Source organism: Chenopodium quinoa, unplaced genomic scaffold (genome assembly GCF_001683475.1).
Source record: "Chenopodium quinoa cultivar QQ74 unplaced genomic scaffold, ASM168347v1, whole genome shotgun sequence".
Taxonomy (NCBI): domain Eukaryota; kingdom Viridiplantae; phylum Streptophyta; class Magnoliopsida; order Caryophyllales; family Amaranthaceae; genus Chenopodium; species Chenopodium quinoa.
In genome coordinates this window covers 2117825-2139891 of record NW_018743593.1, presented here as the reverse complement: position 1 = coordinate 2139891, position 22067 = coordinate 2117825, and the positions used below count along the sequence as shown (strand labels likewise).

The 22067-nt window shown below is 31.0% G+C and overlaps 3 protein-coding genes across 6 annotated transcripts; 2 read left to right on the top strand and 1 right to left on the bottom strand.

Moving 5' to 3' along the window:
• Nucleotides 1-357: 357 nt before the first annotated feature.
• On the top strand, nucleotides 358-5183 carry LOC110682779 (putative methylesterase 14, chloroplastic). The gene is made up of 5 exons (XM_021859115.1): nucleotides 358-962; nucleotides 2703-2942; nucleotides 3033-3176; nucleotides 3754-3888; nucleotides 4609-5183. Exons 1-5 carry the CDS (start codon nucleotides 705-707, stop codon nucleotides 4879-4881), a joined length of 1050 nt encoding a protein of 349 aa, XP_021714807.1. The 5' UTR covers nucleotides 358-704; the 3' UTR covers nucleotides 4882-5183.
• An 8769-nt stretch (nucleotides 5184-13952) lies between these two features.
• Nucleotides 13953-16591, top strand: LOC110682724. 4 transcript variants are annotated; one of them, XR_002503451.1, is made up of 6 exons: nucleotides 13953-14191; nucleotides 14446-14505; nucleotides 14591-15468; nucleotides 15580-15722; nucleotides 15808-15888; nucleotides 15976-16591. XR_002503451.1 is itself a non-coding variant. In XM_021859049.1 (6 exons), the coding sequence occupies exons 1-4, from the start codon at nucleotides 14108-14110 to the stop codon at nucleotides 15099-15101; spliced, it is 549 nt and encodes a 182-aa protein (XP_021714741.1). In that variant the 5' UTR covers nucleotides 13953-14107; the 3' UTR covers nucleotides 15102-15468; nucleotides 15580-15722; nucleotides 15808-15959. The 4 variants fall into 4 exon arrangements, 2 of the variants coding, with proteins under 2 accessions (XP_021714741.1, XP_021714742.1); XM_021859049.1 differs by lacking the exon at nucleotides 15976-16591 and having other exon boundaries at nucleotides 14591-14668; nucleotides 14775-15468; nucleotides 15808-15959; XR_002503452.1 differs by lacking the exons at nucleotides 13953-14191; nucleotides 14446-14505 and having other exon boundaries at nucleotides 14521-14668; nucleotides 14775-15468; nucleotides 15976-16590.
• A 1006-nt stretch (nucleotides 16592-17597) lies between these two features.
• LOC110682723 lies at nucleotides 17598-20022 on the bottom strand. Its single transcript, XM_021859048.1, has 4 exons — nucleotides 19545-20022; nucleotides 18725-18796; nucleotides 18210-18635; nucleotides 17598-18108 (listed from the first exon to the last, which is right to left on the bottom strand). The coding sequence occupies exons 2-4, from the start codon at nucleotides 18788-18790 to the stop codon at nucleotides 17857-17859; spliced, it is 744 nt and encodes a 247-aa protein (XP_021714740.1). The 5' UTR covers nucleotides 18791-18796; nucleotides 19545-20022; the 3' UTR covers nucleotides 17598-17856.
• Between the last annotated feature and the right edge of the window lie 2045 nt (nucleotides 20023-22067).

Sequence of the window (22067 nt, the reverse complement as noted above, 5' to 3'; positions counted from 1 at the left end):
ATTTCAAATCAGTTCAGTTTAAATAAGTTCAGCTCTAATAAGTTCAAATCAGTTCAGTTCAAATCAGTTCAGCTCTAATAAGTTCAGTTTAGTTCAGTTCAGTTCAAATCAGTTCAGCTTAATCCAATTTTACCAAATCCAACCTTAATACCTGAATTAACACCTCTATCATGACTACGCTTTTTCCCGGAACAAGTAGTAGCTCACAGTTACGCCAAGTAATTACCTTTACAGGGTTAGTTCCCACATTTCCCTTTCTTTACTGGCGCGGTGAAATAAGTCAGCACAAAAAGTGAAAAAGCAGTTGAGAAATGAGAAAAAGCCAAAACAAAATTCTACGCATTTAAAATTACATCCCATAAAATCAGTTATCATTCATTCGTAATCGTAGCTCACCTTCTCCCATCTAGTCTTTCTTCTCTCTCATCATTTAAAACTATCTGCTCATCTTCACCTACTCTCTATTATTCACACAAACAATTAATCAATCAACCCAGAATTTCATTTCATTTCAATTCAATATAATTTATTTAATCCAATTAAAATCAAATTAAATAATATAATTCTATAGAATGCCAACTCAACCCCAAGTCAAACACGCTGCTTTAGCTTTACCCCCAATTTTCTGCCGATTTTTCTACTGATTTTACCGAATTAATCCCAAAACTAACAACTGGGTTTTGCTCAAAATCAAATTTTGAGAAATGGGTAATCGATTTATTTGTATGTCTAAGAAAGATACCAAAATTAATGGATCAAAAAGTAGGAGAATGGGTAGTAAGTCTCAGAGAAAGTTGCTTGAAGATGAAGAAGTTGCTTTACATAGAAGAGCTTTATCAATGGCGCTTCATCAACATCAGTTGTCTCAGAGATTTGATCCTGGTTCTATGTCTTCTCGCCGAGTTGGCGGCGCTACTTCTCGCCGCCGCACTCTCTCTGACCCCTTTTCGAACTCCAAACAGGTTCTTTGTTTTTCCTTACCTATTTTTATTTGATTTGATTTGATTTTATGTATTGTTTAGTTTTCGGTTTGTTTTATATATATACGGTCTCAGTCGATATGAGATAAAATCTTAGTTCATGTAGCCGACCCACGAAAAGTAGAATTTATATATAATTGATTATATAGTCAACATACATGAGAAAATTATATTTGATTTAGTCGTTTTTTATTTGTATAATGATGGTATGAATAGAAAGTTTGATTATTATGGTGTTTGAAAAGTGAAGTGGAAAGAAGAAGATTCAATGGTATTTTTTTTGGAACCTAAATCTGGATCTTGTAAAAGCTGGTACAGAATTATGTAACTTTTACTTTATGAATAAATTTATTTATTTTGCCCCTTTTCTGCAGTATAAAAAGTTGATGGTGTAAAGTTGTTAATTATTACCCTATCATGATGTAAAAAAGTTGGAGAGTTTATCATTGTACTTCAAAGAGAATTCGATTTCATATGGTTTCCTTTTCCTTAATACTACGTATATAATACTCAATAAAATACTACAGTATATGTAAAGGAGTAAGTGCACTAGCATCACTCAGTTTATTGTAAATTCCCTTTTTTTTTTTTTTTTTTGAAGGTGGTTATTGAGTAAGCTTTTAGCAAATTGAACTCCCTTTTGTTGCCTTCATCGGTGTTTCATGTTTCTTTGGTGATTTAAAGTTTTAAACCTCTTACCAATGTTACTCGTGTACCAGTTTGGGATAGAGAAGTCGTAGCTCTCAGAGCTGAAAAGATATCACGTCATTTGCATCATCTTGTTAGCTAGATTTTTTTTTTTTTTTTTCTAAAATTTAATAATGATAGTTTACCTATGGAGGTTTAAGAGGTAAATTAAAAGGGCAGTGTATGTTTGTTTATAAGGGTGACCATTTTGTGATGATGTAAAGGCATCATTGATGTGAGAAGGGCACTTTTGGTAGTAGAATTACTAGAATTAAAATTAGTTTTCTATTAGCTTGATGAATAAGATAGGTAGTTTGCACAAGGGAAAACTCTACATGTAGAGCATATTAAAGAGAGAATTATGTGGAAGATTATTGAGAGTTTTGTGTTTGTTTTTGTGACCCTTTGGTAGCTTACAAGTCTCTCGAATACTTATGACTATGAAAATAACCTCTATTATTGGTGTTTTGTAGTAATATATCAATCAAACTTCATCTTCTTCCCTATATCTCAATATTTATCTTTTTAATCTGTTCAAAGCTAAGTTGAAATTTAGCAGAAGCCCATGTGAATGTTCACATTACAACTGAACTTGTGACCCTTAAGTGTAATCTGTGTAAGGATGTCAACCAACTTTGTGGTGTCTTATATAATTTTATCGTAAAAATAAATAGTTTCCCCTTCCCGCGGAGGGTGATCGAATGCAAAGTAATGACGTTATCACAGCTGAGTCTGAATATATTTTTTCTGATGTCTGACAAAGCTGAGTCTAAAGCATGTGGTTCTGTTATCTACACCCATATGCCCCTTTCTTTCGGGTTATCAATGCTCCCTTTCCTATAATTTCTGTAATAAACAATTTTAATGAAAACAGTTCCAGATTTATTTCTTTCGTTGCATTAAAAAAATATAGATAAGAAATCACAGTTATTTGAACCTTGATCTAAGTTATTTTTGGCAATCTTTTTTTATTTTATTTTTCGGTCCTAAACATTATGCAGAATGTAGCTTTCTTACAGTTCTTATCTTCCTCAGGCACCTGACTTTTTAGAAAACCTGAAAGGAACAAGATTTGTTTTAGTACATGGTGAGGGTTTTGGTGCATGGTGTTGGTACAAAACTATTGCTTTGTTGGAAGAATCTGGATTGCTTCCTGTTGCTTTAGATCTCAGTGGATCAGGTATAGATACAAAGGATACAAATTCAATTGCTACTCTGGTAGAATATTCTAAGCCACTGATTACATATATAGAGAACCTGCCAGATGATGAAAAGGTGAGATGCCTTTGATAAAAAGTACTTTTACCTATGTTCGTTATATTATGTGACAAATGTATGGGCCTAACATGTGGGCTTCACTTGTAGGTTATATTGGTTGGTCATGGATGTGGGGGCGCATCTGTTTCGTATGCTATGGAGCAATTCCCGCAGAAAATTTCCAAGGCCATTTTTGTCTGTGCCACAATGGTATCTAGTGGACAAAAGCCCTTTGATGTTTTTTCTGAAGAGGTATCTAGAACATCTCAGCATAATACACCTGTTGAGAATGATAGTTTTTATTCTCTAATTTACTTTAAACTAAAATAAGCATCTAATATGCTAAACTGCATGTAAGTATATACAGATTGCAGCTCTCGTATTAAGCATGTAAAAAGATTTGGGGATGTCGTTAGATGAAGGATTTTCCTTTTGCATGAGTGCATGTCTTGAATGATTATTTTCCATAGTTTAGGAAGAGAATGTCTTCACTATGTGCTTCCATCTTCGTCTATGCTGGATTCTACTCTTCTCTATGATAAAATTCCATTGTAAAAGAGGTTAAAAGTTTCCATTTGGCTAAAAATGTCTATACTGGGCTTCACATATCCTCTGTTAGATCCAAGATAGGTTAAGACTGCTTATTTTCTGGTATGTCAGTGCAAAAGCATTTTTAATAGTTTAATGTACTCAGATGTAATTCCACCTATTAACGTTGTTTTGGTATGTGATATATCTTTCAATTTGCATTTTTTATTTTTTTTTTTATTTTAAGAAAAGTGAGCAGTATTTATCCAATTTGCATGAATTGATAAATTTGTTTCTGCAGCTTGGTCCTTCTGAAGATTTTATGAAGGACTCAAAGTTTTTGATTCATGGAAATGGTACTGATAATCCTCCCACGTCATTCATGTTGGAGAGGCAGCACTTGAAGGCTTTATATTTCAACCAGAGCCCTCTTAAGGTAAGTTCAGCTATTTTAAGTCACACACGCCAACTATAACAATTTACCTGGTGAATATATTAATTACATTAGTGACTTCTGCAAACTTTTGTACATGATGAGTTTGTCCTGTGGTCTATGCCTGGATCCAATTCATCCAATCTGATTACTCGTTTCAAAACCGAAGTTTACCCAAGATTACATGATCTATTTAAGTATATAACTATGAATTGTAATCTCGGATCTGGTCGCAATCGCGGTAATGGTCGAGGATGCAGGCAATATATGAAATGTAGCTGTTGTGGCCTAATATCTTGCTTGCGGTTAGCTAAAGATCATTAATGTGGTGATGCGGCAGAGATTAAATACCAGATTGTGCCCCAAACTAAGTCAATGTGACTAAACGGATTGACAACAAACCCTATTATGATCCATCTCAAATAGCCCTGAAGTGACTGACCCATCTCCCAAACTAATATTTCTACCTCCAAATCTTTCATGTCTGATTGATTGTGATCTGCGGCATCTGCTAGCATGTTGAGAGCTCAAGCCTATCAGAAATTGCACTTGCTTGATTGTTTTTACTTAAAGATAGTATAATACTTCATAATTATAATAGAATCCGTAGGAGTATTAGCGGAATTCAATTTGCATGAGTTCTCTCTCCCTCTCAGTTTGCACATTTGAGATGCTGATGCTGCTTGTACTTATTAAATTCTAAAGGAGAGATTATTATTTCAGGATTTTGCTTTAGCCATGGTCTCCATGAGACCTATCCCTTTGGGACCCATTATGGAGAAGCTCTCATTATCGCCTGAGAAGTATGGTATGGTGAGACGTTTTTTCATTCAAACACTGGAGGATCGTGCACTTTCACCTGATGTCCAAGAAAAACTAGTCAGAGAAAATCCACCTGAGGGAGTCTACAAGATAAAAGGTAGTGATCATTGCCCGTTCTTCTCTAAACCCCAGTCGCTTCACAAAATGTTACTTGAGATTGCCCAAATAGCGTAGTTCAAGATAGCTCCGAAATGGTTGATGATCTGATGGTTTTCTGCTTATTGAATATGATATCATCTGCCATCTGAGATTGAAATTGTACAGGAGAAAGAGAATGGTTGTATACTCTGTGCTACCTCATTTCATTTTGTCATATATACAGGAAAATCTTCGAATTCTTTTGTACACTCTTGTTGCATACTTCATATTAGATAGAAGAAATGCAGGTGTCATGTTTCTTTTAAACGCAAAACTCAATTCGTGTAGAAGTTATATCACCAATGGCATGACATGGAGTTGCTTGCTGTTGCTTTCCATTTCCTGGCTGCAACTTGTACTCATCCGTTGTAATAAACGGAGGAAAATTTTCGTACATCAACCTACAGGAGGGCAGGAAAAGCCAATAGGCAGTAAAGCGTCCGCCTTCTTGCTCCTCTTTTGTGAGTTGTTGAGGAAACGTATACAAGTAACAAGTGTGCGAAAATGGAGGGGGTTGTAGGTAATAACTATTTCCTCCGTTTATATTTAGTTGACGCCTTTGATTTAGGCACATATATTAAGTAGAGGAGAGAGAGTGAGAGAGAATGAAAAAGTAAGTGGGGTAGCTTGTAAATGTAAGGTAAAAAATTTACCCTAAAAGGAAACATGTCAACTAAAAAAAATTCCTAAAAAGGAATACGTGTCAACTAAAAAGAAACAGAAGTAGTTTTAAAAAAAATTGTCATTAAGGTTGTGGTTGAAAACTTTTAAAAAGTATAAGGCTAAAAAAAAAGAAAAAAAAAAAAAAAAGAGAGGCTATCATTAAAAATTTCCCTAATATAATTGCACTCTTGATTCTTGAACTTTTTCAAATTCACTTTCTACCACTTATGTTTAATAGCGATGCATGCATACATACTCTTATGATTAACAAATGTCAACTCCATTTTTACTAACCCCTAATTAACCTAATTAGAGCATAGCAGTTTGTTCCTTCTAGGTTTTCTCCTTGGGAGGGTTTCTCTTGCCTCTTGGTTTCCTTTAGGGTTACTCTTTTGAGATGGTGTTCTTAGCCTCATTGCTAGATTTTTTCCTTTTTATTTTTAATTTTTTATAAAGGTTTTTCTTTTCTTCTTCCTTTTCTCTCCACCAATTCCATCTCTTTTCCTCTTGGTCTCATTTGTGAATCTTTGTGAGGCCTTCTAATGGTATTCTTACCGATGATAAGCCCCAAATTTTTTTTATTTGCTTTCAATAATAATAGACCTCATCCTTGAGATAATTTTTTTTTCTCTTATGATTATTTTCAATTTATCTTTGTATGGCGAGGATTGAAGAATTAGGGTTTCATAATCTCCATAAGAATCTAGAGGATCACATATTTTCACTCAAACGAGTACACTTTAGTTGGATTTCAATCGGAATTAGAGCTAATTTACATATTGTATTGCTCTGGATAAAGTATTTTATTAAGACGATTGTTTTTTTTTCGAGGAAATTATTAAGACGGTTGTTGATCGAATATGTAATGTATTTACTTGTCTTTAAATTATTGATTTCTTAGAAATTATATGTAAGAGTCGTTTGGCTATATTTTATCAATGAATCCTTTTTGTCTTGTAAAATAATAATAATAATAATAATAATAAATAATAAAAAATAATAATAAAAAAAAAATAGCCATTCAAAGCCCATTAGAAGGATGATCATCATATTTTATTATCCAACTATTTTTAACCCGGGCGATGCCCTAGATCATTATGAATTATTTAAATTAAATTTTAATAATAATTAAGTGAAATATTAAAATAGATTAGTTATATTTTATTTTTGAAATTGATTAATTATTTTTATAATATTACTTGTATTCCAAACATAATTGAACATTAAAATTCATCATCTAATATTGCGTATCCTAGATATCATTAGTTTATTTTGTTCTTGAATTGTTATAAGAAACTCTTTAAAATTGACATATATGTGGGAAAAAAATTAGCATAAAAAGTGCAACATATTTTCGGGTTACATATTTCAAATAACTATAGAGTTATATGAATGAGCAAATGAAAGAGATGAGATCACATTTGTTATTATAAATTGTTGTTAAATAACGTGTATAAAATCTATATATATTATTAATTTAGAAATTTATGAGCATAATTAACTCTTTTAATATAACATTATTGACACAAAACGTGTCTATAGAATGGCGGTAAAACTTGAATCATAATAAACATAAGGTCATAGGTTCAAATATCAATGATATCAAATTTTTTTTTTGGGATATAATAATGATTATTAATGGACTGGTATGACATGACGACACATTATATGCCAAATGACAAAAGTAGTGACACATGACAGAATTGCATGTTTTGCCATGGGTTTTAATAATATACTAGTGAGTAGCCCGAGCGTTGCCTCGGGTTGCTACTTTTGTAATTATACAATAGGAGTAATTTTATTTTTATTTTTATTTTATTTATTTTTTTTATGGATTTTGTATTTTAGTTTGGCAATAGTCTTTGTGTAGGCGAATTTTTTTTTTGGTAATAGGGAATAAAGAGTCAAGTTGTCAAGGAAATTTAGTTACCGCCTTAAATCATTAATACAAACATTGTCTTTATGCCTACCTGTCTTTTTTTTATTATTATTTTTTTTATTTGAATGAATGTGTGTGTATTTTTTTAATAATTAAAATATTTCTTTTTCATATATGTAACATGCTTGATATTTGGCTTAGATGGTTGAAAAGCCAATTTTGTTATAAGTGGTTCGCGGTTCAAATCTCCTTATCTTCAAATTTTTTATATGATGTCTCATGATGAGATGTTGGGTAGGTGACATGGCATAACGAAGGTGTTGTGAAGTGACATGGCATCATGAAATGTTTGTGAAGTGACATGGCGGTAATGTGGAGGAGTCTACGTGGCACAGTGACGTTTTTATAAACACCTTTTAATATATTAGTATAGATATTGATATTTTATAATATTGCTTGTATTCCAAACATAATTGAACATTAAAATTCATCATCTAATATTGCGTATCCTAGATATCATTAGTTTATTTTTTTCTTGAATTGTTATAAGAAACTCTTTAAAATTGACATATACGTGGGAAAAAAAATTAGCATAAAAAGTGCAACATATTTTCTGGTTACATATTTCAAATAACTATAGAGTTGTATGAATGAGCAAATGAAAGAGATGAGATCACATTTGTTATTATAAATTGTTGTTAAATAACGTGTATAAAATCTATATATATTATTAATTTTGAAATTTATGACCACAATTAACTCTTTTAATATAACGTTATTGACACAAAACGTGTCTATAGAATGGTGGTAAAACTTGAATCATAATAAACATAAGGTCATGGGTTCAAATATCAATGGTATCAATATTTTTTTTGGATATAATAATTATCATTAATGGACTGGTATGACATGGCGCCACATCATATGCCAAATGGCAAAAGTAGTGACACATGACAGAATTGCATGTTTTGCCATGGGTTTTAATAATATACTAGGTTAATCTCGTGCATCAATCCCGTGCGATGCACGATTTTATAATAAGAAAGAAAAAAACTACTTCCTCCGTTTTCCTAATTAATTTTTGATTAAATATGAATATACAATTCCCAAGAATGCATAATTTTCATATTTAATTAGGAAAATTTTAAATTATATTATTACCTATTGTTAACAAATCATAAATAACTAAATAACATAATCCTATATATAAGTGAAAGGGGGTTTTGGGTGATAAATTTCACTTTCCCAAAATACCCCTCTCATTTTTGTTTTACTTTTTTTTTTTAAAAAACTACCATCTAAAACATAATACCATCCTTTAATAAAAGCTACCATCTAAAAAACCTAACATGTGAAATAAAGAAAGAAAAAAAAACTTCCATTTGAAAAAAACAAGATTTTACTCTATAGATTCACACGCACGAAATTTCGTGCGTCTCTACACATGTATCTATAGAAAACCAAAATTTTAAAAATTCAAATGGAATTTAATTTTCAAAGCAATGTTAAATAGGGTAGCTTGTAAAGGAAAAATATGACATCATCCATGCATTTTGGAAGGAAAAAATAAAATAAGAAAGTGACACGTAGGCAGTGATGACATCAGCAGTTGTTATTTTAGTATATATATAGATATTGATTTTTTTATAATATTACTTGTATTCCAAACATAATTGAACATTAAAATTAATCATCTAATATTGCATATCCTAAATATCATTAGTTTATTTTGATCTTGAATTGTTATAAGAAACTCTTTAAAATTGACATATATGTTGGAAAAAAATTCGCATAAAAAGTGCAACATATTTTCGGGTTACATATATCAAATAACTATAGAGTAGTATGAATGAGCAAATGAAAGAGATGAGATCACAATTGTTATTATAAATTTTGAAATTTATGAGCATAATTAACTCTTTTAATATAACATTATTGACACAAAACATGTCTATAGAATGGTGGTAAAACTTGAATCATAATAAACATAAGGTCATGGGTTAAAGTATCAATTAAAACCTTTTTTTTTTTTGGATATAATAATGATCATTAATGGACTGATATGACATGACGACACATTATATGCCAAATGGCAAAGTAGTGACACATGGAAAAATTGCATGTTTTGCCATGGGTTTTAATAATATATATTGATTATTAATTTTGAAATTTATGAGCATAATTAACTCTTTTAATATAACATTATTGACACAAAACATGTATATAGAATGGTGATAAAACTTGAATCATAATAAACATAAGGTCATGGGTTCAAGTACTAATGGTATCAATTTTTTTTTGATATAATAATGATCATTAATGGACTGATATGACATGGCGCCACATTATATGCCAAATGGCAAAGTAGTGACACATGGCAGAATTGCATGTTTTGCCAAGGGTTTTAATAATATATATTGATGGCGCCACATTATATGCCAAATGGCAAAAGTAGTGACACATGACAAAATTGCATGTTTTGCCATGAGTTTTAATAATATATATTGATAAGTCTTAGCTGCACCACCACACTCTAAGTAAACATTTTGTAAAAAAATACGAACACATAAATTAATGAACATTTAATACTAAAAAGTGAATACGTTAAAAAAAATGACCATTTAGTATAGTTAAAATGAGCATTTAGTTAAAATTAAATTATGAACACTGAAAAAAATAAAAAATTATGAACATGTAAAAAAATCAAAAATTCAGTAATAAAAAATGATACGTAAAAAAAATGAACCTTTAATAACAAAAAGTGAACATGTCAATAAAATATATGAACATTTGGTATATTAAAAATGAGCATTTAATCTATCATATACTTCCTCCGTTATTTTATACTTGCTCAACTTTCTTTTTCCGGCCATTTTTAAATACTTGCTTCATTTCCTTATTTGAAAAACTTTAACAATATTTAATTAGTTTCTCTTACCTACCATAAACCATATGTTATGAATTTCATATTCTCTCTCTCTTCCGATTCTCTCCACTACATTTGTTTTTTACATTTTTTTTATTCTTTTACCTACCCCACTATCTCCATATTTTATTACTTTCTCCAATTTCTTCTAAAACCACGCGCATGGAGAAATGGAGCAAATATTTAAAAACAGAGGGAGTAATAGCTAGACCATACCTAATAAATGAACATTTTAATAAAATATATAAACACGTTTATAAAAAACCCTCGAACATTTAGTATTAAAAAATGAACACGGAAAAAAAATAAAAAATTTGAACATTAAGTATATTAAAAATAAACATGATTTTCATCTATTCATATAGGTTCAAATTCATTGTATATAATTATTACTGAAAAAATAAAGATAAAACAAATCCCTCAAAAATGTTCAGGTCTTGTTCTGTTCACCTTATCTTCACTTATTTAAGGAGAAATAAGCTAAGTTCAGATAAGTTTAGATAAATTCAGATAAGATAAGTTCAGGAAATATAAGTTCAAATAAGTTTAGATAAATTGTGATAAGGGTTAATTAGGGCTATCGAAGTTCAATTCATAACTAAAATAAGTTCTAATAAGGGCTAATAAGTTCAGATAAGTTCAAATAAATTTTTTTTGAGGCAATAAGATCAAATAAGTAAAGATACGTAAAAATCAGGTGAATAGAACGCAACCTTGTTTTTTATGCACTATATGTTTATTTTAAAGTACTACATGTTCATATTTTTATTAGAAATTATACACACTTCAATTGTAATTATTTTCTAACTCTAAATAATTAAATATATACACCTTAAATCTAATCTTGGCTGAGAAAATAATTACCTATCTATAACACAATTAGGAATCAAAAGACTACCAGGCCAAAAAAAAAAAAAAAAAAAGAGGAGAGAGATAATGACTATAATCAGTTGATATTCATCACAAATTAAGCAATTCAATTGATATTTATCACAAATTCATAAAAATAAAAAAAAATCATCATGATCAACAAAATCAAACAAATTACAATTACAAATCGACAAATTATTTAAGGAGATAGTGAAATAATTACTACTTTTTATTTAATTTAATTTATTTATTTATTTATTTGACAATAGCAGAAAGAAAAGAAGACAAAGAAAAACTAAAAGACATCAAAGGTAAAAGAATTAAAGATACTATTGAAAGTAACTCGAGCTGGTTGGCTATACGGTGAGTGAAAATAGTATAGTGCACCCGGGTGCACCCAGAAAGAAAATTAGGCTTATTTTAAAGAACATGAGACAAAAAAAACATACGAGTGATTGAAAAAGAACATGCTAGTATTTGAAAAAGAACATGCATAATATATAGTGTTCAACAAAAGAACATGTTTGTGTTTAACAAAAAAACATGGCCTCCGAAAAGAACATTAAACATATTTTAAAGAACATGAAATAAAAAGAACATGTTAGTGTTTGAAAAAGAACAAGCTAGTGTTTGAAAAATTAACCTTGCTTGGTTATCTTCCAGTTGGCTTCAATTCGTTACTATTCTTCTCTTCTCCTCCTATTGTTCTTTTTTGAACAACTTTTACTTCATAGCTTTAATTATTTTTATTTTTATTTTTTAAAAACCACCAAATTCACAAAAATAAACACTTTGACTTTAAAATTATTGACGAAAAACAATTTGCATGTACAAAATTTATACTTACATTTTACTTGAATCCACCATTTGTTCAAGTTTGAAGGTTGAATTGTAGAAATAAGTTCAATTTTTTTTCTTGGGTTTCACTTTGAAGATGAACAATTTTTCTATTTTGAATTTTTTTTGAAAAATAGAAAAAAATAGAGAGAAAAGTTCTAGAGAGAGAAAATGAGTACTTTGGAAATGATTTTAACCCAAACGGTAGAAGAAGTACCAGTATTACGAGATTGACAGCAAAGTGAGATCAATTTGAGACCTTCATTGAAATTCTTAGATGAAAACAATGGTGTAAAGGAGAGAGAAAATTGGCAGCAAGAAAGAGAGTGATAGGAAGGGAAAGAGGAGTGAGAAATTGCAGGAGAAGAGAGTGATGAATTTGCAGTTGCAAGAAAATAAAAACATGTTCATTTGTTACCCATATTCTTTTATATATACTAAATGATCTTTCGGGTGCACCATGCGCATGGTGCACCCGGGTGCACCAACCACAAATTATGTATAATCGTATTAAGGTTTTTGTTATATGTAAACCTACTAGCTACATATAAAATATAATCATCAATGTACACTTAGTAATCGTTAACAATCAGTAACATTAATAATGATTAACATTTGTACTTTTTATTTCTAAAATATTATCTCTTGAAGTCATCAAGGAAAAAAAGGGATCAAATCTACCATTAATCCATTACCTTAAAACGTAGTGATATGTTGTAATCAAGTTTAATCCAACCTAGTGGTTCATAAGAAACGTCATTTTAAACATTGCCAAAAAATCCTTCCATGACAAATTACTGTGTCAGTTATATTATAGCTCTCATTATCCCTTGATCAGCAAAGACAACTATGCCCATCTCCTTTATTAAGCATCCTTTACATTGCTTTTTCGCTCTCCACCATTATTCTCTTAATTCAGAATTCTATGCAACTCTAAAGAACCTGAGCTAGAAAACTTTTCGTGGTATGTTCGATGCTCTAAGACATAAATGAAGTTTTTTGATTTTGTGCTGGTTAAGCCTACAACTCCTTTAATTTGACATTTTCTGCTGTTGAGTTTTTTGTCTTTCGTTTATGTTAATCTCTTACAAAAAAAAAAAAAAAAAATTAGTGGTGCATATTCACTTACAATCGTAGGTGCCTAACATAGGAAATTGTCGAATTGCATAATAACCAAGGAAACTAATAAGCCCCCATTTTTTTTTTCATAAAAAATATGAGAAGAAATACTCCGTAAACCATTACTGTGAAAATTAGTTTAATTTCATTCTCAGGTTTAAAATAAATAGACCCTCCATAATCACTATTAAACTTTCCCAAAATTCCCTCTACACTTCTGTGATTCTTTTCTTATCTGCTATCATTGACTTGAGCAGTTGAGCTTTACAAAACTAGCAAAATCTTTACCAATGCCAATTAATCATCCTAGTCATTTTTTTATCTTCTCCATTATTCTCATCAAAATATTTGTTTGCTACAACTTTTGTGAAACAATAGCTAGAAAAATTTGAGCACGAGCCAACTATTGTGCTTTCTATATACTTTTCCGAGTTACCAAGCTTCTAAGGTTTTTTTTATTGTCCTTTTTTCTTTATTTTTTGTTAGAATGAAAATCTCCATGGTTTGTCAAACTCTTTTATTTTCAGAATGAATATATGGAGTTAAGTCATGAACTCTCCTTTTGTCATAAAAATTTAGATCAATGTTTTCGTACAAACACATTAGAGGAATCCGCTGTTTCGGGAATTCCATGTTCATCTTTTAGATTGACAAAAAACGTTAATCTAGCCCCATTCTCGGTATTTCACATTGCATTAGTAAGGACTCATCTATCAATTTATGATCCTTATTTGGAATGTGGCACACGCAAGTTCATGACTATATATACATGCCATGTCATATTGGCCGTCTAAACGTCTTTTAACTCAAGGATGCTGTAGTTTAACTCTAGTTAGGGTTTTCAAACAAACTCTTTCCTGTTTTTTCTTCAACACCATCATACAATTTGGTTAGTATTTGAATCAGACCCGTTCTCAAATTATTTCTGTTTCTTCATTTCTGTATCTTCCTCTAATGTTCAGATTGGTATGGGACAAGATGCCCTTGGAAAAAGGTGCCTGCCACCGGTATTTGACGATGCTGCGGGAAAGGCAAACAACTCGAGCGAATCTGTAAGTCTTGTATATGCCGATTATGTAATGGTTATGTACTGGTTGTAAATTTCTTTGTTAATTCAACTGAAATCGTTGTTTAATGAGTAATTGAAACTTATTATTTTATAAATTAATAAGTGCTAATACAAACTCAGAATACGTATTCATTAATTGAAAATAGACAATACCGTGCAAATTCGAATTTTGCGTTCAAGGTTTAATTGAGCTTCGCGAATTCTTTTAATGAAATTGGAGATACCGTGCAAATGCAGCGCCCAATTGGTACTGGAATAGTTCAAAAATCCATAGAGTTACATCCGGGACTATTCACGGTAATCAAAATTGATATGATTTTAGTGTTTTAATTAGCATTTGTATATCTTGATTCAATTAGCTTAAGAATTTGATGTATTGTAGGATGACAGTTTAAGCTTGGGTGGTTTTGTGAAAGCAAAAGGGCAAGTGATTAATCATTACTTTGCTGCATTGCGTAGAGTGAGTTCCATTCTCATATTTTTTACAACTAAGATAATATTACATATTGATTTAAAGTTAGTTTACGGTAAAGGAAACCTGAAGTTGTTTCAAAAATGAACTGCAGCCCCCAAATATGACTTGTCGTGTTCAGTCAATTGGCAGAATATGCCAGAAATTCGATGAAAGGAGAAAAAGATGGGTTTGTGATATGGGGTTTGGGGGGCTGCTACATTTTGCTTCCCATATGCACTTACCCCGTCAATTAGCATATTGGATTATGACTCGTATTGATCCTATTAATAGGTGTTTAATAGGCACAAATGGTCGTTCGATTTACTTTTCGAAGAACCAAGTGCATTGGATTTTAGGAATTCCTAATGGGGAGAAACCAGTCCCTACATCCAAGGAAATGTCTGGTGTAGTTAGGATGAAGGCCAAAAAATATTGTTAAAGTATGGGAGGGCGTGGAAGACAAAAGCTAATAAACATGGGTCTAGGACATATACTTCAGTTGGCATTCCTGTTACTGGGATCATGATGGATAGATTGGAGGGACATTTTGATCCAGATGAAGAAGAAGAATTTAAAACCTTGTTCCTAATCATTTCTCTACATATGATTATGTGTCCAACACAATCCCCAAGACTGTCAACTGATTTGCTTCCGGCATTGAGTTGTTGTATGGATAGCCAAAACTATGATTGGTGTGAATTGGTATTGAACAAATTTCTGGAGAGTGTCTCAAATTTTGCTCGGCGGTTTTATGCTAATGGATTTGCAGGTGGTAGAGGTGGTTGTTCAATTTTTGCAGTTGTGATGTGAGTACCTCATATGCCTTTTTGTCAAATTTATTATAAGGATAAAATTGTTTTCTATAGTCAAGATTATTGTTTAATTTTGATTAAAATAGTTTAAGGACATAATTTCAGATTTTCTATTTGGATCGACTAAAATTAGCTTGGATCCCAATGCGTGGGATACATATCCTCGAGTGAAGGCATGGAGCATGCAGAGAATTGGGTATTCATGCAAGCTTGACCGAACTTATTCCGGTGACTATGGAAAACTAGGGGTATGTTATTATCTTCCATGTTTTAATGTAGCACATGTTACGTTTTTTATTTTACCTGACTGAACAATATCTTTGGTCTATGTAGGTTATAGATGTGGCTTATGGTGAAAGACATCCTAAGGTAGCACGGGACACATCTGGACCACCTCAATGTCCAACTTATGATGTGGGTATAGTTCTTTGGTAAATTTATATTGCAAGGGTTACAAATGCACCATCACTCTTTAACGATTTATATTTTATTTTTGTGTAGGATGTTTCGGCCCATGTTCCCAGTAGTAGTAGAGGTAGGCGTAGACGGGCGGATTACATGGGTTACGTTGGGGTTCGAAGTACGTGTACGATGATACCACCCCCACCAAACAGGTGAAGAATCAACATACGAAGAAGGTGCAGATTAATGAAAGTTATACAAGGTCGTTATGCAATGAAATACTGTTTTCATGTTTTAGCATGTCATATCAACTGGAGATAGACGCACACATCTGATTGATATAGATACCTGTAGACTTGTAGTAACTAGTAAGATTCAATTGTTAACAAGTCCCTAAAAGCAATGTAGCTGGTGATTACCTATACATAGTGTCCCTATACTTGTGTATACGAAGATTAGTACTATGAACATATGAAAAATGTTAACTTAAATAGGTAATCTTGTAGTGATGCTTGAATTGGATTTTAATTTATTGCCAATATTATTTATTAAAGTTTAGAACATGAGATTTCAGTCTTTTTTTTAAAATTTATTATGATAGACAACCAATATATAATTTGTACACATCTTACAAGGTCATATGACAAGGATAATCTATAAAATGACACTAATTTCAAATATTATTCTTAGGGTCTGTTCTCATTGACTGAACTCGGTTGAACTGAACTGAACCAAAATGAAATGAATATTTTATAAGAGAAGGAATTTAGGAGCTAAACTGAACTGAACTGAAATGAAATGAATATTTTATAAGAGAAGGAATTTAGGAGCTAAACTGAACTGAACTGAGCTGAACTGAACTGAACTGAACTTAACTAAAGTGAGCTGAGCTGAACTGAATTGAACTGAACTGAAGTGAACTGAATTTCAACGTACGAGAACAGGCCCTTAGTTATTTGTGTGTTCCAATCTCGGTTCTTTACTTTCATTACTTCTTAGAGTTTTACGTTGACCAACTTCATTAACTTGTACACTTGTTCGAGTACATAGATATGTTTACAAGTGACGTCTTCATTGTATAGTATAATTTGATCCTTATAGTGTATAGTTATATTATATGTAATTTCACTATGGGGACCTCAATATTCTATGAGAGAGTGTACATCTTTCATAAACGGTTGGGGGCTCATTTGCCGTAAGGAAAAAGAATTAATCCATGAATCAATCCATGGCCCTAAATTCAGCAATCCAATTGCAAGTATTTATAAATTAAAATTTAAAAATTTGGGTCATACATTGATTATTTTCCGAAGTATGGGATCCAATGAAGTTGTGTCCATTAAATTTGTTGAGTGTAGTGATAATGTAATGGAATATTAAGTGTGTGCAAGGAAAACAGACATATTACTACTATGCACATTGCCACCTTGGAGTAAAATGTGAATTAAAAATAAAAAAATATTTTATAACACAGATAATAAACGTAATATGTGTAATCTTGCAAGGATGATTGAATTTCAATATAAATATCTCCAACATTTATTTTGATATTGAGGATTAATTATATTGGACATGACTATAACATTAACAATTTTTTGTGGCCCAAACTAATTATGGATTTATCTTAAAGATAAAATATTGAACTAATTGGTGTAATGTATTGTGATTTTATTTAAGTTTGTTTATATCTCCCTCTTTAAGTCGAATTTATAATACTCCTTCTCATGTATCGATTTAATAAAAACCAAAAAAACATCCATCATTTTAGAAATTTCTGCCTTCATTTGATAACAATATATTGGCGAATGGTCTTAAACTGTTTTGGAAACTAAACATCGAACGTACTAAATTAGAATTACACAGAAAAGTTCCATGAGCTAATCATCTATTACAAGTGTCATCAACACAAAATAATATAGGTTAAAAGCTAACAAAGAGTTAATAATGTTAGATAACCGGGGGTCCATACCAGAATACCTATCAATATCTTCTCAAACTAAGAGTTGGTGGATCCATACTAGTCACCTCAATAATAAACTTTGCACCCAACGTAACACCTTCTCCCTTTATGAGTTCTTGGACTCCTTTCTTAACGTACAAGCCACAATCTTCCCATGTTGATTTTTTTTTGACGTGCATTGTGGCTTCCCATGTCTGACTTATCGTCAAATAAACAGTGCAAGGGTCTCCAAGGCCACTGAAATTTGCTTGAGCAAAGGGTAGAGAAATGTTCTAAAAAAATAAAAATAAGGAAAAATATAAACACACGAGTGTAAAAAGAATCAAGCAACCGTACCCATTAAAATATTAACACGTACTAAAATTCAACTTACAATTGTTGGTTTTTTAATGTAGCTTTTGATGAACTTGAATGGAAAGAAGGGGTTTGGATGTGGTTGTTGTATAGCTTGGGCAATGTCATCGCCATCATTAGCACCATCATTAGCATCATCATCTCCATTTTCGCTAGAATCAGACGAGATCAAAATTACATCATCGGTTTCTTCTTCGCCATCCCTCCAAATGGCCACCTTAAATGAATCATCACAAATTACCGTGATGACTAATGTGTCACCAAATGCTACGCTGTTTTCCTCCACAAAGACCTCCCAACCATCTCCAAAAAACAACTTATGTCCAGATTTAGTCTTCACCTTCTTTAGCTTAACCCCATAAGTAATGGAGTCATCATCGCCTCTTTGAACTTTCACCTCCCTTACGCCCCTTGAAATTTCCTCCTTTATATAATCTGGAAGACACTGTTTTCAAAACATGTACTTAGATGACGCTAGGTTGAAGGGAAAATTATATGATACCCTTACATTATAGTGATTAAAAACATGCTCACCAAATAATACAACTTCTGATCATCATTAATCGTGACATTGAACCATGTATCACCATTGTCGGCCATATCCTTCTAAACAAAGAAATGGGTGATTGGAAATCATAAGTGTGATAAACAAAGAATAAAAAGTCCATATCCGGATAAGTGTAACAATCAATGAAAGAGGTGACAGTATAGGTAAGCCAAATAAAGCGAAACAATTGCTATATTGGAAAAAAAACCTAAGATTTAACAATTCAATTCTTACCAAAAACAGAAAAAACCATTTTCCAAATCCCAAGTCAAAAAAAAAAAAAAAAAAAAAACAAAACAAAAACACCATAAGAAAAATACAAAATATCAGATTAAACGTGGAAATTGACTACTCCAATTCCACCATCAACAACATAACATAATCAATTACTTCCTATTCTACCACTAATTTCAAATGAGACAAATATTAAAAACAAGGAATTCACCAATCAGAAATTGGAAACATAAACAACCATTTCCGGCTCAATAAACGGCCAAATAAAACCGTATTAAACACATTCTCCAAACACACACATCAAGAAACCTATCAATAATTCCACCATTAAAAAATAGATTTAAACCAAAACTTGAAATTTATCCATATAAAACTGACGACAATTGTATTAAACATCAAAATCACTAAATATAAACCTTCATTCAACGGAATTTGCTAAATATGTAGCTATTGAGACTCGATTTTGAACACACTTTGAAGAACAAACAAGGCATGCATAGAACTTGATACATGTTTATCATAAATGAAAATTTCTTATTGTTGGACCAAAACCACAACAAAGATGATTAATACCTGATTAAAGTGTATGCGGTGTTGGTGTGTTGCAAGATCTTCCCTTGAGCCTTGCGCCGTCGCAGAGCAAAGAATTATGAGAGGACAGATGATTTGCTTTGGAGGAAAGGGGTAGAGTTTTGAATTGAAATAAATATCAGACGTTAAAAAAGGGGGACATAAAGAGTCTTTTTGGTATCTTCCCTCACGTGACTTGATGATGGTATAATGTTGTGAAAAAGGAACCGACAAATCTCCCTTTAAAAAAAAAACTTTAAAAAAAATAAAAAACAAAAAAATATTTATTAAAAAAAAATAATTTAACCGTTCAAATTAGCGAATAGTAACAAAGTTAACGGTTAATAAAGTGTAATGTAAAATTAAGTGAGATAAAATTATTTTGATATCCTTATGCAAAAAAAAAAAAAAATTGTAAAAAAAAATAATTAATTGTTTATCCGAATATTTTTATTTTTCAAAGCAAGTACTTATATGATATTATTAAATGTCAGAAGGGGAAAAAAATTATGAGGGGAATAAAATTTTATTTTATTTTTGATGAATAATAGGGATTAGAAATTGTTTTTTCTCATTGTATCATAAAACACCCTTTTGTATAAATTTCGTAATAATTTTGAAAAAAAAAACCACCTTTCACTTTGTAGGAAAATTGATTAAAATCTAAGAATATAAACATTTATTAAAATCGGCCATGAAAACCCAAATCATACCGAATACCTAAATAAAAAAAGGGGGGGGGGGGGCATAGTGGTGTTGTTAGGAATCGATCCTTTGACAATTGAAAGCTAATTTGTTCAGACTTGTATGACATGCATGTAGCCATTGAGATAGTGGTATCACCTTGATAGTTTTGGTATAGACTCAATAGCAGGATAGTATTATTATTTATTATTACTATAATGTGATATAATGATGAATTATATATTTATACGGTCATCAACTCAACATAAATCATGATAATTACTTTGAATTACTTACCTTATATATATGGACATTACACCATTAGTACTTTGCACATTCGATATAAATATCTCCCACATTTATTTGTTACATTTAAAAAATGACCTATAACGTATATTATGTCATATGAAAACAACCAATAAATATAAAGTACACAACTTTTAAGTTGATGTGGCAAAGTGTAGTCGACATAGGCATGAAATTTTAAACCTAATTATATCTTTTTGATTAAATAAAATAGGCAGCTAAAAATGTATTTGTTTTTGTGGAACACCTTAAGTTGCTTGTAGTCTTGTTCTAGACAACAAGAATCGGTTAGGAAAAGGCGGGTCCGAAACCGGATTGTGAACAGGTGGTTCCAAATTCGGGTAATAAATTACCCCGTTAATAACCAATGCCAATTCTCAACCTTTTCAAATCGAAACGTTGGTATCCGGTTACCAAATATTTGTAAAACAACTAAAATTTTGAAATAATAAAAATATGTTGAATGTATCTAATATTTAACTTTGAATAAGTATTTGATAATACGTCACATAAATACTAATTGATTAATGAATGTAAAAATATAAGTATGAAATGATAAAAATGAATCTGACCAAAATAAAAAATTTAAGTTATATTATATCTTAATACATAAGTGGTTGCCCAGAACCCGAACCGGGACCTGGTGTTTCCAATATCAATTCCTAAATTTTTGGACCCGGTAGAACTAATTCTAAATCTGGATCCAAAAATTTTAGGTCCCGAATACAACAAAATAAAAGTACAAGTCATAAAATTTTGATTGGGTACCCGATTTGCTCTGTCCTAGTTAAAACTCCTATAAAAATAAAAAAACAAATAATTTATGTGGAATAAAACGATTTGTAACAAACTATTAAAATTTCTTTCGTATGGGTGTCTATGTTTAGGTCCTGAAAAAGTAAAAATAATGGTTTTTTTCCCTATATATATATATATATATATATATATTTACAATTTTCATTAAATTGCAATTGTAAGTAGAGCCGAAAATGTATATGCTAACCATGCCTCATGGCTTGAATTATTTGGTTCATATTACATGGCCACCGAATATAATACCCGAATATTTTATGATTTTATATAAAATATTTTATAAAAATATAGTTTATTTTTATTTATTATATAACTTTTCTAATCTCATATTTTTTATTTAGACTTCGTAAAGTTTTAAAACCCTATCTTATTTAAATAGCATTGTACAATTGAAAAATGTATATAAACTATTTTTAAACCCTAAAAATATTATTTACCTCTCAAAAGATATTTTTTATAAAAAAAAAAGGTGTGGGGTTTGCCGTACGTAGCTTGTGCGTGACCTCCATGATCCAACCCCAAACTTGATTATTCATAAAAGTTTTTCTTTCATTATTCTCCAAACTCCATTGGATTTGTATAGTCAAAGCTTGCAGATTGCAACAGTGCTCAATATACCTTGCCTTGAATATTGTGATTTGATTGTTATTTGTTGAAAGGTAATCACACTTTATCAATTAGGAGATGTTTGATTAATTGATTGTATTAATTATTATGTGTAAT